The 16719-nt window shown below is 36.1% G+C and overlaps 1 protein-coding gene across 10 annotated transcripts in view; it reads left to right on the plus strand.

The window, feature by feature from the left end:
* RGS7 (regulator of G protein signaling 7) overlaps window positions 1–16719 on the plus strand; it is a 177888-nt gene that overhangs the window by 109650 nt on the left and 51519 nt on the right. For 9 of the 10 annotated variants that reach the window (XM_087967382.1, XM_087967395.1, XM_026669321.2 and 6 more), the window contains one exon: window positions 3414–3464. In XM_087967382.1, the coding sequence (XP_087823508.1) occupies window positions 3414–3464 (51 nt within the window). Of the gene's footprint in view, window positions 1–1550; window positions 1575–3413; window positions 3465–16719 lie in introns of those variants that run through there. The other variant, XM_087967438.1, reaches the window with a different exon arrangement.

The following is a 16719-nucleotide window of genomic DNA, read 5'->3' on the forward strand; positions in this document are numbered from 1 at the left end:
TTGAATATTTGATTATTAATCAAGTTTTTCTTCAATGATGTATCTTCCTTTATGATGGTTGGCTTTTATATCGTGTCATTTGGAAGTTGCTCTGGCCTAAGATGAGCTATCAGTGCAAATGCCACTTGATAAGTTATCTTTGAATGATTAAAACTCCCTGTTTTGGGAACATTAACAATCACAAGCAGCTGTTAGCGTGTTATGGAAGAGGTTACTGTTGTGCAAATTATAGAGTGTTACTAATACTTTTTAGTTTAGTTTATGTGTGGGATACAACTTGAGAAGACAGAAGAAAATGTGAAAACATGGCACTGTTTTGACACAGTTAATGAAGGATGATAGAATAGCCTCTGCAACTTAGTTATTGTGGTTCCCTGGCTACCCCCACCTCTCCTTTGCTGAGTTCTTTGCAACTTAGCTGTGAAAAATTGCACTCAGTTAGCACCTAAGAGTTGGACCGCCTCTGGAGAAAAAAGAAATTATAGCACATATTCTAAAAGTACACATGCAAACTCTGGACTAATTGAAGTGTCTTAGCACTTTAAATCTAGCCAAAAACAAGGAGTTATTTAAAAAATACTGAACTAAAAAAATCTTTCTTTAAGGGTGCAGAAACATTGTACCTGTTCATAAAAAATGATTTTTCTCCTTCAGTGTTCTCAGCATCTCCAATAATCAAGTTGATGCCTTTAAAATAAATACTGAAGGAGAGTTTAGACAACAGCAAGATAAGTTTAGTTCAAGCATCCTTTCTAATCAGATACTAGTGAGATGATGGAAAGCAACCAACCACTCAGTTTGTGATACATCCTCAAGTATGTAGGGACAAATGTTAGGGTGTGCTGATACACTATTTCAAATGAATGGGCAGGAAATACATTTATTTTTCTGCTTCCTCATTGTTGTGGAAAAAAAAACCTTAAGTTGATTCCCTGGCTATCACAGAAATTATAGTTGTAAAAATAAATCATAACTTTCAAGTATGTGCCTTGAAGGAAAGGTTTATCTTATCTTCATTGAAATGGTAGGCTCTTTTGCAACAATTTAGTAATAATGCTTCATTTTCTTGCTTTATATTCCTTATTTATAGTGTTGTTACATAATCAGGGTTTTGAAAGAAGACTTGAAAATTTGTGGGAAACTTTTTTAGCCAAGTTTGTGTTACATATTTTGACAGTGAGCTTTTTTTAAAAAAAACAACAGGCTACATGGTTTGCTAATACATAGATAAAAATCTCAGATATATGAGAAAAAGAGACTAGAATATTTCATGACATCTGTGAAATGAGAGTTCTCCAGTGTAAAAGATGCAAAGGAATGGAGCCATGGCAAATGTCTCAGACGGGACTGTTTCTAATTTCTTGGCCTGTAAATGTGAGGGGGAAGAGATGTACTGGCACAATTCTGTTAATGTAACCTAATATAGCCTTCTGTTAATGTTACAACCTCTTTATCACTAGGAGTTGAGGACAACTCAAAGGTGACCTTATTTGTTATAGTGAATTCATCTTTTTCACATTTTTACAATATAGCCTTCATTACAGGAGACAAGAATTGCACTCCAGTAAAATAAGGTAAAACATGATCTGGATTGATACCCTGAAACAGTTTAGGAATTGGATAAATTAAAGACTGTCCTTTTCTACAGATTGCTGCTAATAATTAATCATCATGATCAAAGACATCGTTATATGATTCACTAGAAAAGTTAGATTATTGGAAAACAGGGTTTTTTCAGAAGGAGTTTTATCATTATTAATCCTTTCTGAGCAAAGTGAGGTTGGCTTCCCTTATTTATTTGTTTGAACTGTTCCATCTCTAAGGGGTTCAATAATATGTAAAGTTTGTTCTTCAGTTTTTAACTGTGCTTCCACAGTTAAAGGGATTTTCCCTTCTGATCTCTGATGCAGCCCCCCACCTCCAAAATCAACACTGATGTGTCCCCAGCAGCCTGGAGAAATTCAGAAGACTGGCTGGGCCTTTCCCTATGTCATAGTGATAAACTGTTCAATCTACAGGAGACTATGCTTTTCAGGGCAGCAGCTAGCAAATTCAGGAAGGTATCTCTGGACAACTGCATAACTGGATAGAAGCATTTCTGTCAAACAGACAACAAATGGTCAAAATTGGGAGCGTCTTCTGTACCTGTCAACAGCGGTGTCCCCCAAGGCAGTGTTCTAGGACCAACTCTCTTAATACTCTACATAAATGACTTCTGTGATCATATTAAGAGCAACTATGTACTCTTCGCTGAGGATGTAAAGCTATTCAACACCACAGACAATACTGCTACCCTTCAAAAAGACCTTGAATATGTATCAGAATGGTCAAACAAATGGCAATTTCAAATCTCAACAAATAAATGCTTTGTCTTACATATCGGCAAAAAAATATATCAGAAAATAAAATACAAGTTGAATAGTCAAGACCTTGTTGATGATCCAAACTCCGTCAAGGACCTTGGAATACTCATCTCTAATGATCTAAGTGCTAGAGCCCACTGTAACTACATAGCCAAAAAGGCATTAAGAGTTGTTAACCTAATCCAACGTAGCTTTTTCTCTGGTAATATCACACTACTAACTAGGGCATACAAAACATTTGCTAGACCAATATTTGAATACAGCTCATCAGTCTGGAACCCACATCACGTATCTGATATTAACATAGTTGAGAAAGTCCAGAAATATTTCACAAGAAGAGTTCTCCTCTACTCGTTGCAGAATACCTTATGCCACCAGACTTGAAATTCTAGATCTAGAAAAATTAGAATTATGGTGTCTTCGATCCAATCTTAGTATATAAAATCATACATTGCAATGTCCTACTGGTCAATGAATACTTCAGCTTCAACCAGAACAATACAAGAGCACACAATAGATACAAACTCAAGGTTAACTGCACCAAACTTGATTGCAGGAAATACGGCTTCAGCAACAGAGTGGTCAATGTCTGGAGTACTCTACCTGAGTCTGTGGTTTCTTCCCCAACCCCAAAAACTTTAACCTTAGACTGTCTACTATTGACCTCACCCCTTTCCTAAGAGGTCTGTAGGGGTCATGCATAAGTGCACCAACATGCCTATCATCCCTGTCCTATTGTTCCTTTTATTTTTCTTATATGTATTCATTTCATGTATTCATAACTATGTTTGTCCTTATACTTATTATCTTGTAAGCGATTGACAAATCAAATAAATAAAAAATAAAATAAATAAAATTATTATTTAAAAAATACTAATACTTGTAGAATTTCTTAAACTGCTATTAGATTCCACTTGTTGCATCTTTATATTATATATTAAAAAACAAATCTATCGGGAAAACCAACTTTTGGTTTGCTTTTAAAATGACAGTAAAATGTGGTGAATTTATAGCAAGTGCATTTTAATTATATTATAATTTTCTTCCTAGGTTCAGACATTGTTCAGTGGTTAACAAAGAATTTGTCGATAGAAGATCAAGGTAAATGGATCATTTTTATTTATCTATCACCTTCCACTTTGTCTCTGCAAACCTTTTAAACTTGTTCTTTATGATTTTTTAGTCATGGCATGGAATATTGTTTCAGAGAGTTTGAAGATTCTGGATTTTGGGTTGACTCCAGATTAAGAAACGTACCATTTTTTGCCTTCAGATCTTCCAGTCCCCAAAGTGTGGTCCATTAGAGCTTGCTCATAATGAAAGTTTGTGGCTTAAAAAATGCTCCCCACTCATGGATTATGTCAATTAAATTAGCCCTCTCTTTTATATGACATTCCATACCAAAGGACAAAATTTATGAAAAGATCAAAATAGAGAAACATTTTTTAATGGTTTTCTACAACTCTGTCCCACCGTCAATTCAGGGTGATAGCAGAAGGAACAGAGAAAATCTTACTAGCATGTCTTCCCATCCTATCCCATCACCTAGTGATGCTGGGTTAGATAAAGATTACTGATGCATATTACATTAATAATTTAAAGTACTTTGGGATTTTTTTATGATGTCATGATTAAAATAGGGACGAGAAAAATATTCAATATAAAAAATAGCAACACTGTAGCTAACTTGTAAAATGTAATAATGCTGTAAAATGTAAAAACTCTTATATGTTTGGGGGAAAAGTCCCTTAAAGATAAAATTGAGATCCAAAGAGTTTCCAATCCATTCATCAAAGATCTCTGCTAATGGAAAGAATAAACAAACATTTTTAAAGAGAAAATTCTGTTATATATACTACAGGTCTATAATTTAAAAGAAAACTAGAAATTTATAAATATTATTTGAGATATGCCTCTATCCAGTCTCCAAAGTCCATTCCTAGAGATCATTAGCAAAAAGATGAAAATATTGTTTCTGTACTCTTTTTGCCACTGCTTATTTCCATTCCAATTTCTCTCACTATATTGTCTTATATTGAATCATTCTGTATCTTAATCTTCTCATTTATTTATGCCATGCCTTTATTAGTTTTATGAGGACATACCTAATATTCAGGGGTGGGATTCATTTTTAACAACTGGTTCTGCTTAGTTGATGGGTGTGGCTTGTGGTCATGTGACTGGGTGGGCGTGGCCAACTCGACATCACTCATTTCAAGGGGAGCTTCTCCTCGCCTGGCCTCTCACGACAGTGGGGATGCTGCAACTGTCATAAGTGTGAAAAATGGTCATAAGTCACTTTTTTCAGTTCCACTGTAACTTTGAATGGTCACTGAATGAACTGTTGTAAATCAAGGATTACCTGTACAAAAATACAAAAAGCTTCTTTGCTTGCAAAAAGCTGCGCTAAATACCAATCATTAGATTAAAAATACCTGCAAGCCAGAGTTACAAATCAGGCAGGGTGCCAGAGCACATTGAGGAATGAAAATAGTTAAAATGCAGTGATAACTATCAAGTAGTCATCTCTTGCTCATAAAGTGAAACCCTATAGCAGAGAGGTCATTTAAGCTCTCCAGAAAAAGCACATCCAGGAAAAGCAATCCTTAGATCCATTAAAGATACCAGCTGGTCTCACTCACCTCACAAGATATCCTAAGGAAATTATCCAGATTTAAGGAAAGGTCACATGACCCCCAGAAAGGCAGTAAAAAAATCAGTGCCAAGCTTGCATCCTGCCTCTTGGAAGTATACCCCAAAAAGACAGTGCCAGATGGTACTAAAGCAGTGAGGAAGACCCCCTCCCCAGATAGAAAAAGAAACCATGATGCAAGAAAAAATTCAAACACAATACAAATAATTAAATCATAACAGTAGCTGTTCCTTGTTGAAGCTGAATAGGGAAAATTATCCCATCAATAAACACAGAATTAATTGTCACCAAGCACAGAATTAACCTTCACCAAAAACCAGTTTTAGACCAAAACTCAGAAAGGGTATGCAAACTCATGTTTGAATGTCAATCTTTCTAGCTAGCCAAGATGCCTTGCTGAATGTCACTCATCTTGGTTCCTTGTCATTAAAAGCTCCTTTCCAGTTATTCAATTATTTCTTCAAAGTGCTGATTGTCCAGGGAACTATTTCCTCCCAACAGCAGTGTAAAAATCTTTAAACAACCCTTCCCCTTTAAGAAAGCCTCAGAAGATCCGGAGACAGGAAGTCTAGGCTTTCTGCCAAGAATGTAATAAGGGTGGGAAAAAAAACCAATTACACAAGTTCAAAGAAGCAAGAATTGAGAGTCAAGTCCTTTTATTTACATCACAGGTGGTATTGAGCAGGTTCTGACCAGTTCTGGAGAACCGGTAGTGAAAATTTTAAGTAGTTTGGAGAATTGGCAAATACCACCTCTGACTGGAGATTTTACAGTATCCTTCCTCTGCCATGCCCACCAAGCCACGCCCACAGAACTGGTAGTAAAAAAATTTGAATCCCACTACTGATTTCCTCCCAACAGCAGTGTAAAAATCTGAAAGCAACCCTTCCCCTTTAAGAAAGCCAAGCCTCAGGAGCTCCGGAAACAGGAAATCTAGGCATTCTGGCAAGAATGTAATAAGGGTGGAAAAAAAACAAAAGGAGATTGCTTCTAACTACTGGTTCTCCGAACTGCTTAGAAAGTTAACAAGGGGTTCTATAGAACCGGACAGAACTGGTAGAATCTCACCCCTGCTAATATTCCTTCCTTCTCCTATTTCCTCCACAACCACAATCCTGTGAAGTGAGATGAGCTAAGACAGGGCTGTCAAACATGTGGCCCATGGGTTGTGTCACATGTTGGCCATGCCCACGCCCAGTTTAGTGAAGGGGAAAAAATTCCCAATATGTCACACAATATGTCGGTTCAGCTAGCAGAGTAAAAAGAACCATAGATATTTTACCAACTGAATGTTCTGGGAACCGGGCACATTTTTAATGGAATTTTCAACAGCAATTCACAAAATCAGTGACTAGAAACTTTTTGAGAATTCTTATTGATACTAGATGTGGATACTATTTAAGGGTGGTCTTACACTATTTTTCAGTTTTTCGAGATGATGCAATAAAAACTTTTGCTTTTATCCTATAGGTTTTCTTAGATCTACAGTGTACATTGTACTCTTTTTTTAAAATATGTACATTAAGATTCTATGGAATGTTATCCATAGATCAGGGACTAAATCATAACAATGCACTGAACAACAGCAAATTCTGTATCATCTGAAATGATGCTAAGGAGCCTAAGGTGGAGTGTTTGAACTGTACCTTCAATGCAGTGAGGGATTCGACAGGGGGAAGAAAGTGAAGTTCACCCCAGCATGGAGGAAATTCTCTTGATCAGTAGACAATCTAACAGGGTAGTGAGGAATCCAACCCATTCAAGTTAGGCAGCAGTATCTCTGAAAGGTCAGGTTTCCAATTTGCACATGACTTTGGATTCTGCCAGTCTGCAGGGACTCAGACAGCAAGAATAGTTGAAAACGCCTTTGCATAGCTTTATTTGCCAGCTGCACACTATTTGGGGAAAAAGGATCTGGTTACAATGACTCATACCTTAATCCCCTCTTATTTAGAATAACGTAGGGCATGGGATTGCCCTTGAAAACATTATGAAACTACACCTCATAGAAATTGCAGTAACTAAACTTCTGCAGCCACAGTTTGAAACTTGTGGTTCATTTTTGGCACAAATCAAAGGTTTAGGTTGGATCCACATATTCCTAGGTTGTATGTAGGATGCACAGGATTAACTTCAGGAATGCTCCATAATTTACAAACCTCACTGGAAAAATCTATAATTAGGCTAGATTGTTGGGAATTAGAAATGGGACATCTTTGATAAGCGGCATCCTGATTGTTGCAGAGGAGGTGAGATTGACTTGCCCTGTTTTAAGGAAGTGATAAAAAAATGTTGTTCTATTGGGATTTTGAAGAATATACATGTGTTGTCATTTTTCAGCTCTCAGTGATTCCCCCCCCCCGCCCCCCCAAATGCAGAAAATGGTTTTCTGAGTTCAGAAAATATGCGGTGTGCAGAGAGAGGAGGGGGGAAAAGACTGAGGAAGGCAAGAAAACTGAGCTGAATTTAAACTCTACCCCCGACCTGACAGCATGTTGTGGTAGAACACAGAATGTAGACCATAGAATAACAGGGTTGCAAGGGACCTTGGAGGCCTTCTAGTCCACCCCCCTACTCAGGCAGGAGACTATACCTTCCGGGCAAAAGGTTATCTAATTTCTTCTTCATATTTCTTCTCTGCAGCATTTTTGAATGTAGAGGACTTTGAATCCAAGCTGTAATATTAACAGATAACAGTTAATCAGAGTTGGAAGGGACCTTGTAGGTCATCTAGTCCAACCCCCCGCCCAAGCGGGAGACCCTACACCATTTCTGACAAATGGCAGTCCAATCTCTTCTTGAAGGTCTCAAGTGATGGCGCTCCCACAACTTCCGAGGGCAAGCTGTTCCATTGGTTGATTGTTCTCACTGTCATAAAGTTTCTCCTTGTTTCCAGGTTAAATCTCTCCTTGTTCAGTTTCCATCCATTATTCCTTGTCTGGCCTACAGGAGCTTTAGAAAATAGCTTGACCCCTTCCTCCCTGTGGCAGCCCCTCAAATATTGGAAGACCGCTATCATGTCTCCCCTGGTCCTTCTCTTTACTAGATTAGCCAAGCCCAGTTCCTGCAACTGTTCGTTGTATGTTTTAACCTCCAGTCACCTAATCATCCTGGTTGCTCTTCTCTGTACTTTTTCTAGAGTCTCAGCATCTTTTTTTATAATGTGGTGATCAAAACTGGATGCAGGTATGGTCTTACTAGGTATGGTCTTACTAAGGCTTTATAGAGTGGTATTAGTACTTTCCTTGATCTTGATTGTATCCCTCTGTTAATACAATTTAGGATTGCATTAGCTTTTTTGGCTGCGGCTGCACACTGCTGGCTCATATTTAGCTGGTTGTCCACTAAGATCCCTCTCACAGTTACTGCTATTGAGCCTAGTTTCACCCAGTCTGTATGTGTACTTTTGGTTTTTCTTGCCTAAGTGTAGGACTTTACTTTTCTCTATATTGAATTTCATTTTATTAGATATGGCCCAGTGTTCTAGTCTGTCAAGATCCATCTTATTAAATAGTATTACTCTTTCAGGCATTGAGCATGCTAATATTTCTATAATTCCAGCTCTCTCACAGATACAGGGTCAATACTGTTTTGCTGTTTTTGAGGTTAGAGAACTAGCAGCAACTTTTGGGCCTCTGTAAAATTTGCTCTGGCTATTGAGAGAAAGATTGCAAACTCCTTTGTAAAAATACATACACTCTTTTTCTCTGTCTCTCTTTCTCTCTCACACACACAGGATATAAATGTAGATGTAGATATAGATGTGGATATAGATATTGGTGTGAATTCCACACAGTGTCTGGCACCATCAGTTCTGCTGCTTCCTTTGGCTATGGAGATATGTGTTTTCAAGTCCTCTGCCGAAGCACCTATCAGTTGAGCAGCAAGGGTGCTTTTAATGTCACGGGTGAAAGTACCTCACAGCTTGCTGCTTTTTAGGGCACAGAACTGAGAGATCTCATCTTCACAGTGTTAAAATGCCGTTGTATGGTGTGAATGTGTTAGCAGCACATATAGCTCTCGTTATTCATATAGCTTGAATTTTTTTACATTTAATTTAACGAGATGCTGCTCTTTTTTGCATTAGAACCAGAAGAAGCCTTTTGCATTCTTTTAGGAGAGAAGTACGGTAGTCCAAGTGAAAAACTCTCGTGTTTTCTTTTTAGGCCTTAAATCTCTTATGCTCCATCTTCAGCAGAAGTACGTGGCTATGTCTTACTCATCACCCATTTTATCCAGTCACAAATGGTTACATTAAAAGATCATTTAAGAATGATGAGAAGTATTTCATTGTTGTGGGCGAAGTGCACTAATGACAATTGTGTAAATGAATTTCTGTTATTGTGCAATAATGTTCCTTAGCACTGTTAGTTGTTTTCATATGAAATTAAGAAAGTTGGAAAGTTAAGTTTATTGTGATAATTTATGTTGCTTTTATATCATTCAATCTTAATCACCAAAAGTCATTTAAATATTATCAAAATATTATATATAATACATAATGTATATTTTATGATAATATATATGTTGTATCTTTCATATCCCTTTATATTAAAAAGTCATAACTTAGCTGTTTTTAAAAGGTACAGTAAAAATAGCTTCATTCCACATCATAAATCTATAAGCAAATCTTTAAAGTTTGTCATTCAAACTTAATCATGAAACTTCCATTAAGAGTTACCAGAAACAATATCCTTGAATTCTTCCAGAATTAAAACACTTATATTCTATATTAGTGGGTCTTCTCCTTTACATGTAATCTTAATATGTTTTAATAGGATTTTAGACAAACAAAAGGAAGGATTCTTATAATTAGTTCCAAAATCTTATTTCCATTCAGTCTGGGCCCTTTGTCCATTGATTAACTGTCCAAAATCAATGTTTTAATCACCCTTTTGCTGCTTATTTATTAACAAAAAACCTTTTCATTAAGTTCTTAAAGTTACAGGAAACTTCTATTACTGAATATTGAAGGTGAACCACTCAGCATAATGAAACTTGTCCTTCTGAAGGTTCTTTGTATCCTTAAAGCAACTTACATGCCATTTGCAGAAGTGATTAAGAGAGGAAGTGAGCAAACTCAGACAGGATTGTTGCCATGCACAGTGGAGAGCAAGAATAAACCATTGGCTCCTTTGTTTAAGCTTCATAGCTGGATAATGTTGGGATATTCCACCTTTCCACCAATGTTGGGCTTCTCTCCACCTTTCTAAATGTTGATATTTATCCCAATGTTTATTTATTATTGGCGACAGTGTATGGCAAATGCAGGGCAAACACAAAAAAGTAGTGTTAGAGCATTTGTCTTAACTCCTCTAAGAACTCACTGCAAGGGAATTGCAAAATCTACATAAACATAGTAGAATATGTCTATATTGGATGTTAGTATCAGTGTTTAACTATTGTGATATTCGTTTGTTATTCTCTGAAATGGCATAGATAGTTCGCACTTGTTAATGCACACAGTAGTTCCTGTAACTGTGCTTGTATATTCAGTTTTCAATACTTTAGCTGGTAATCTTGCATTTATCTTCCACACATGTACCAATACATCAATGGTACAGGTGAACAAAGTCCTAAAAACCTCTCTGACCAGAAGCACCATCTGGGACATCGACTGTACGGATTGTGATATTAATCATTTTAAAAATATCATTCAATTAATCTTATACTTCTAATTATAGGCTAATGCTAAATGTTCTTATGTCAGTTTATGACAGAATTGGAACAAGGACTGAAAATTTCAGAGCTAGGAAACTTTTTCAAGAATATACTATTTTAAAAGTGCATACTTCACTTCCATGTATCATGATAGCTCATTTAATTTGAAATTGGAATCTCTTGTGGCCATGCAATTGATCTATTTCCCATCACCACTTAATGCAATTATTAATTATTGTTATTAATGCTAACAATGCATGAAAAACATATTACCTGCAATTTTCAAACTGGAGCTATTCTCCAGCCAGGATAATATTAACGCCCCTGTTAGCCGATCTATTCAATATCATGTATATAAACATGATGATTTTTAAAATTGGAGTCATGGAAATAATACTGGTTTATTCTTCCATTCTAAAGGCCAATTATGTATCAGGCCAGTCCCTCTTTTTCCTACTGCAATAGCAATGATTTATGCAGTTCAATGAGTATTCTGTATTAAGTATCAAGGGTATAAAGGGAATGAATTTCTAATTTAGCAGGTATAAAAGATTTATATAGCTCAGATGTAGGTTGTCTTACCTATGCCCTCAAAACTTCCTCAACTTTACTTTTCAAATTTGGTTGCTTTGATTTTTTAGTTCTATTGTCTTGAGCCGTGTGTCATAATATGACGTGAACAGATGCCTTAGTTTCAAATATTTTAAAGTGAATAAATTAATAAAGATATACAGGAGAGTTAGTGCCTATTCTCAAACTCTTCCTTGGGTAAGAAAATGGGGATTATGCTGTCATATACGTTTTCTCAAGCTGCACATAGCTTCATATGTTCATAGGTTCCTGTAGCAGAAGAAGGATGAAAATCCTTAAACCTGGTGTTCTGTTAAAACGACTCACATGGATGATTATTTACTACCTTAAGGTTACTTCATTAAAAATGCCAACTGCACTGGAGTTGCTTCCAGGAAAATGATTCTGTGCATCTTATGTAACAAGTAGAAGGCGCTTTGATCCCAGTTCTCCAGAAAAAGCAGTTAGTTCCTCACATTGATATCAAACAATGTTCCGTGATAATAGCAAGGTAGCTACATCCCTCCAGTTGTGATTTCCTGCAACTCACCCACCTTAGCCCAGCTCAAGACTCTTGCTCTACTCACATTGTAGTAAAATTTCGGTTTTCAAACTTCCCTTTGCGTACAATTATGACCTGGGTTTTTTGGGGCATTGTGATATTTTAATTTTCATTATTATTATAAGCTTCCATCATTGGAAGTTTTCAAAAAGAGAATGGACAATCATTGGTCTGAAATGGTATAGGATCTCCTGCTTGAGCAGTAGGTTGGACAAGAAGACTTCAGAGATCCCTTCCAACTCTATTATTCTATGTTCTATTATGTTGACTTTTGATTTTAAGATCGATTCCACATATCAAAAATTGTAAAAACATTACAAGAGGTGAAATTTAAACTCTTCCATTTGCATATTAAAAATACAGAGCACTTCTGTCGGGCACTCTACAAATATGTATGTGTCAAATTTATAATTGACTTTATAAGTGGGGAAGGATGGAGGTAAGGAAGTATGCCTTCTTTATTTTAAGCTGTCAATCTAGAAAAACAAGTTGATACATGTCATGAACTCAAGCTATGCATTTTTTGAATCTTGTCACCCACCCACCTCCCTCACAGGGATGTGGGTAGATTTACTGTATATGCTTCTGTGGTATTTTTGCCACTTGCTTTTTGATAAAAGAAGTTGGACTATATGATGTCTAAAACTGATTACAGAGTCTATATGTATCTGATGAAATTCAGTAAGAATGAAAGCATTCATATGCTGCCTCCTGTTGATCAGTTAGAGGCAAAAAACATCACAGGAAAGATGAAAGGCCAACATTAAAATATATGTCTTATACTGTATCAACAGTACAGGTAAATTAACAAGGCAGGTGATTTTCTTGGAGAAAAAAATCTTGAAAATAAACACAAATTTTCTAATAACACAAAAAGGTGGCTCACCCAAAGTAAAATAATAACAATCCAGATTAAATAACTTGATAAAATGCCTAAAATCAGAAAAAGTTTTGACACCTGTTCAAACTAACTGACTTTTTTAAAAAAAAACACGTAAGCTTTTGAGACCTGGGCTCATATCATCAGATCCATGGACTATTAAACTGATGTAGGATTTAAATTTAGTTGAAGCAAGGGACAGGGGGAGAAAGGGTAGTAGGCTACACGAAATGCAGATTACAAATGCCTCATTAATTAGTAATTGTAAGGTATTAAATTCCCATTGTGTTGGTTAATTGTGTGTTCTGGGACAGCCTGAAACCTTTTGACGTGTGTGAGTTCCACAGTCTCTTACACTATAGTTTTGCTGTTCCAAAATGATACCTTTAGATCTATAATTGAGCATCCTTGGCAGTTAACATGTTCTGATACTACTTTGACTTTGTAAATCATGATGACTTAAAAGGAAGAGCAGACAAAATTACCTCTAATCCTGTGTGCAAAGTTGTTGGGGGGGGGTCTGTGATAGTGATGTTGGGGTAAATGTGGGATAAAAGCAGACATCTGGGTTTTCATGTTAGACTCAGGTTTCTATTGTTCCTTGAGATTAACTAGAAGAAAAATTGAAATGATGGATGAATACACAGTAGTAATAGTTACATTTTAGAAATCAGCTTCATAATTAGCAAACTATTCCTCATTAAAGGTAAAGGTAAAGATTCCCCTCACACATACGTGCTAGTTATTTCTGGCTCTAGGGGGCGGTGCTCATCTCTGTTACCAAGCCAAAGAGCCAGCATTGTCTGAAGACGTCTCTGTGGTCATGTGGCCGGCATGACTAAATGCCGAAGGTGCACAGAACCCTGTTACCTTCCCACCAAAGTGGTCCCTATTTTCCTACTTGCATTTTTACATGCTTTTGAACTGCTAGATTGGCAGAAGCTGGGACAAGGAACAGGATCTCACTCCGTTACACGGTGCTAGGGATTCAAACTGCCGAACTGTTCACTTTTCTGATCGACAAGCTCAGCATCTTAGCCACTGAGCCACCCATTATTAAAGCACAAATATCCTTCAACTATCCCACCTTTGCAGTTATTCCAGAGGTATTTTTAAAGAAGCCCAAGGACAAATGAAAATTGTATTCAAACAGTTCACAAATATGGAATAACAGTAGAGTGGAAGCTCAGTATTCAGAGTTCATTTTATTCATTCTTGGCTTCATCTTCATCCTATCCTGTTTGGTTCCCATCCAGACACCCAATCTTGGCAAATTCAGTAATAACAATATTCTGCTCCAAAGCAGAGTGAACAGGGCCCTTGGTTTAGGGCCTGAAAAAATGTTCTTTATCTTTCCCTCTTCATTATGTGTAAGAACTCCCACCATTTTTGCTTGGTCATCTTTGAAGAAATTCCACTACCCTACTTAAATTTGATCTGGGGACCTTTAACCACTGTCATGGCTTTTTCTGGCTATTTTACATATCTAGCTTTATAAACACAATAATACACAGTAATAGTAATTTCATTGTTTTAGAAACCTTATAGGCCTTCTGATGTTGCAGTCTTTTACAATGCACCACTCTCTGGCTAAGAAATAAACCTTGAGCATAAGTGCAACCATGCAAATCATATATAATAAAATTGAATTATTCCTGACATTTTTAGGGTATTTTTCCACAAATAAAGAACACATCCTGTTGCCAGCTGCCAAATCTCAAAAATACTTATCCTGAAAATTGGACTTCAAGCTTTAGTAATGAGATTAAAAGTTGTAATGATTTAGCATCTTGATGCTTGAGAGTGTATTGATGCATCTTGATGCTTGAGATGGATTTAGTGTGTATTATATTAATTTTGGTTGAGGGAACAGTTCCCACAGTTGGTAAAGCTACAAGTGAGGGTTACTCTATTTAAAAATCCCTGGTTTTGGAAAATTTTCTCTGAAAGCTAGACTGGTGTCAGGGGTGACTGCTTTTTAGCTGGCAGTTGAACCTGGCTGTTATCCCATTGATTTTTTTTTTAATTGTTGGGTATTATTCTAACAATTTATTGTTTTTACTTCAGTTTAATTTTCATCTAATATATTTAAGGGTTGCAACTTGCTCTGAGGATCTTAGGATTGTGAGCGGAGTAGAAATATTTTAATAAATAATAAATCTAATCTTTAAAAAAGTAAAATAAAATAATATGCCTCTGTTATGGGTATGTGTACTCTACGTGCATCATCCAGGTAAATAAATGCCAAGTAACATTGCTTGGTTGATTGGAGGAGCACTTTAATTAAAAATCTGCTTCAATGTGTTCCAGAAAGATTGAAACTTTCTGTTCACAAAATGCACTGCACATAAAATATTGAACTTTTAACTGCTATAGTAACCATGAAGCAAAAGCTATATTTGTATTTTGGAAATGAAAGCTATATTTATATTTCTGAAAAATCATTATTTGAAATATGTTCTATTATATTCAGAATATCATTCTGGAACTGTAATTGTGGGCTTCAGTTCAAGTGTTTATTAGCTGAATTTCAATATGAAAAGAGCCTATTCTATCTCCTGTTCCAGGTGTTCCTTCTGTGATGCCTTAGAAAGAGAGAGGTACTTGTGTTTGAATTAGGAAAACAGACTATTCTCTACAGCATACAGTTATTTTAGTAATTTATATGATGACTAATAGCATTATGTGCACTGCTTAGGAAACACATTAAAAAGTTACTAATAAAGATCATAAATTGATTTCTGATAATAAATAAAATGAATGGCTAAAGAATTAATAAATTACCAAGAACCATGTCAAAAATTTCTAAATTATAATTCTGGGGGGAAATGATCCTTTGATAACTTTCCTACGAGACTGGATAAAGTTGTGGAAAGACATTATAAATCCCCAAACAAGAGACATGTATTATCACATGTGGTGGACATGTTCAAAAGCAAAAAAAATACTGGACGAAAATATACACCTGGCTAGAAAAAACAATAAGGGAACATATAGATTTAAAACCAGAAATATTCCTGTTGGGCATCATACTGGATAAATATTGTAAAAGAAATGAATATTTAATAGTACATGTGTTAACAGTGGCCAGAATCGTGTTTGCAAAACTTTGGAAGGGCGAGAAGATTCCCACAGAAGAAAAGATAATAACAAATATTTTAGAATGTGCAGAAATGAATAAACTAACATTTGAAATTAAAGAAAAGGAAGACACTGAATATTTTGAGGTATGGGATCTGTTCTATAATTGGTTAAATAAGAGAAACAGGAGTTAGAAATTCGAAGATTACAAGAGAAAGATTAATCTCACGATCAGGGTTGTTTATTGTAAGTTATTAATTGTGATTAATTTTGATTAGTTTTACAAATTAATATGTATCAATGTTATGAGGGAAAAGCACTGTCACTATGAAATTATCATTAGAGAAGACTATTACTATGATTATGATGAATATTACTCCAAGAAATGTAACCAGGCAGCACACTCTATGTATGGATTTTGAAAACATTGCTCTTTCTTTTTATTTATATACAATAAAAAATTATTAAAGTAATAAAAATAAAAATAAATAAATAAATCCCCAAACAAGAGGGACTATAAATGAAATTGAAGAAATACAGATAGTCCTCTGTTAGCGACAATGACTGGGATCACTGGCTCTGTTACTAAGTGCCACAGTTGCTAAGTGGAAAATAATCTGCTATGACATCACTTCCCATTTGGTCATTAAGTGAAACATCATATGACAGTGACTTGCAATTTTACTTAGGTGTCCTCCATTACCTTTGTGTCAACTTCGAACTGAACCTGGCCACAGCCATCTTTCTATTCCTCAGTTGCCACACAGAGGAGGAAGGGGGGAGTGAGGTTGGATTGCATTACTAGACCCAACAAAGAGCTTTCTTGTGAGAACCAAGATAATCTCTACTGGCAACTGATAAGGTTGGGGAAGGAGTGCCTGAAGAGCCCACCAATTAACCCAATTGGGCAACATGACCTGTGACACTTGGGCATGGGGTTACTTCCTAG

Source organism: Notechis scutatus, chromosome 1 (assembly GCF_049901735.1).
Source record: "Notechis scutatus isolate UNSWTSFEM ecotype Mainland chromosome 1, rNotScu1.2, whole genome shotgun sequence".
Lineage (NCBI taxonomy): Eukaryota > Metazoa > Chordata > Lepidosauria > Squamata > Elapidae > Notechis > Notechis scutatus.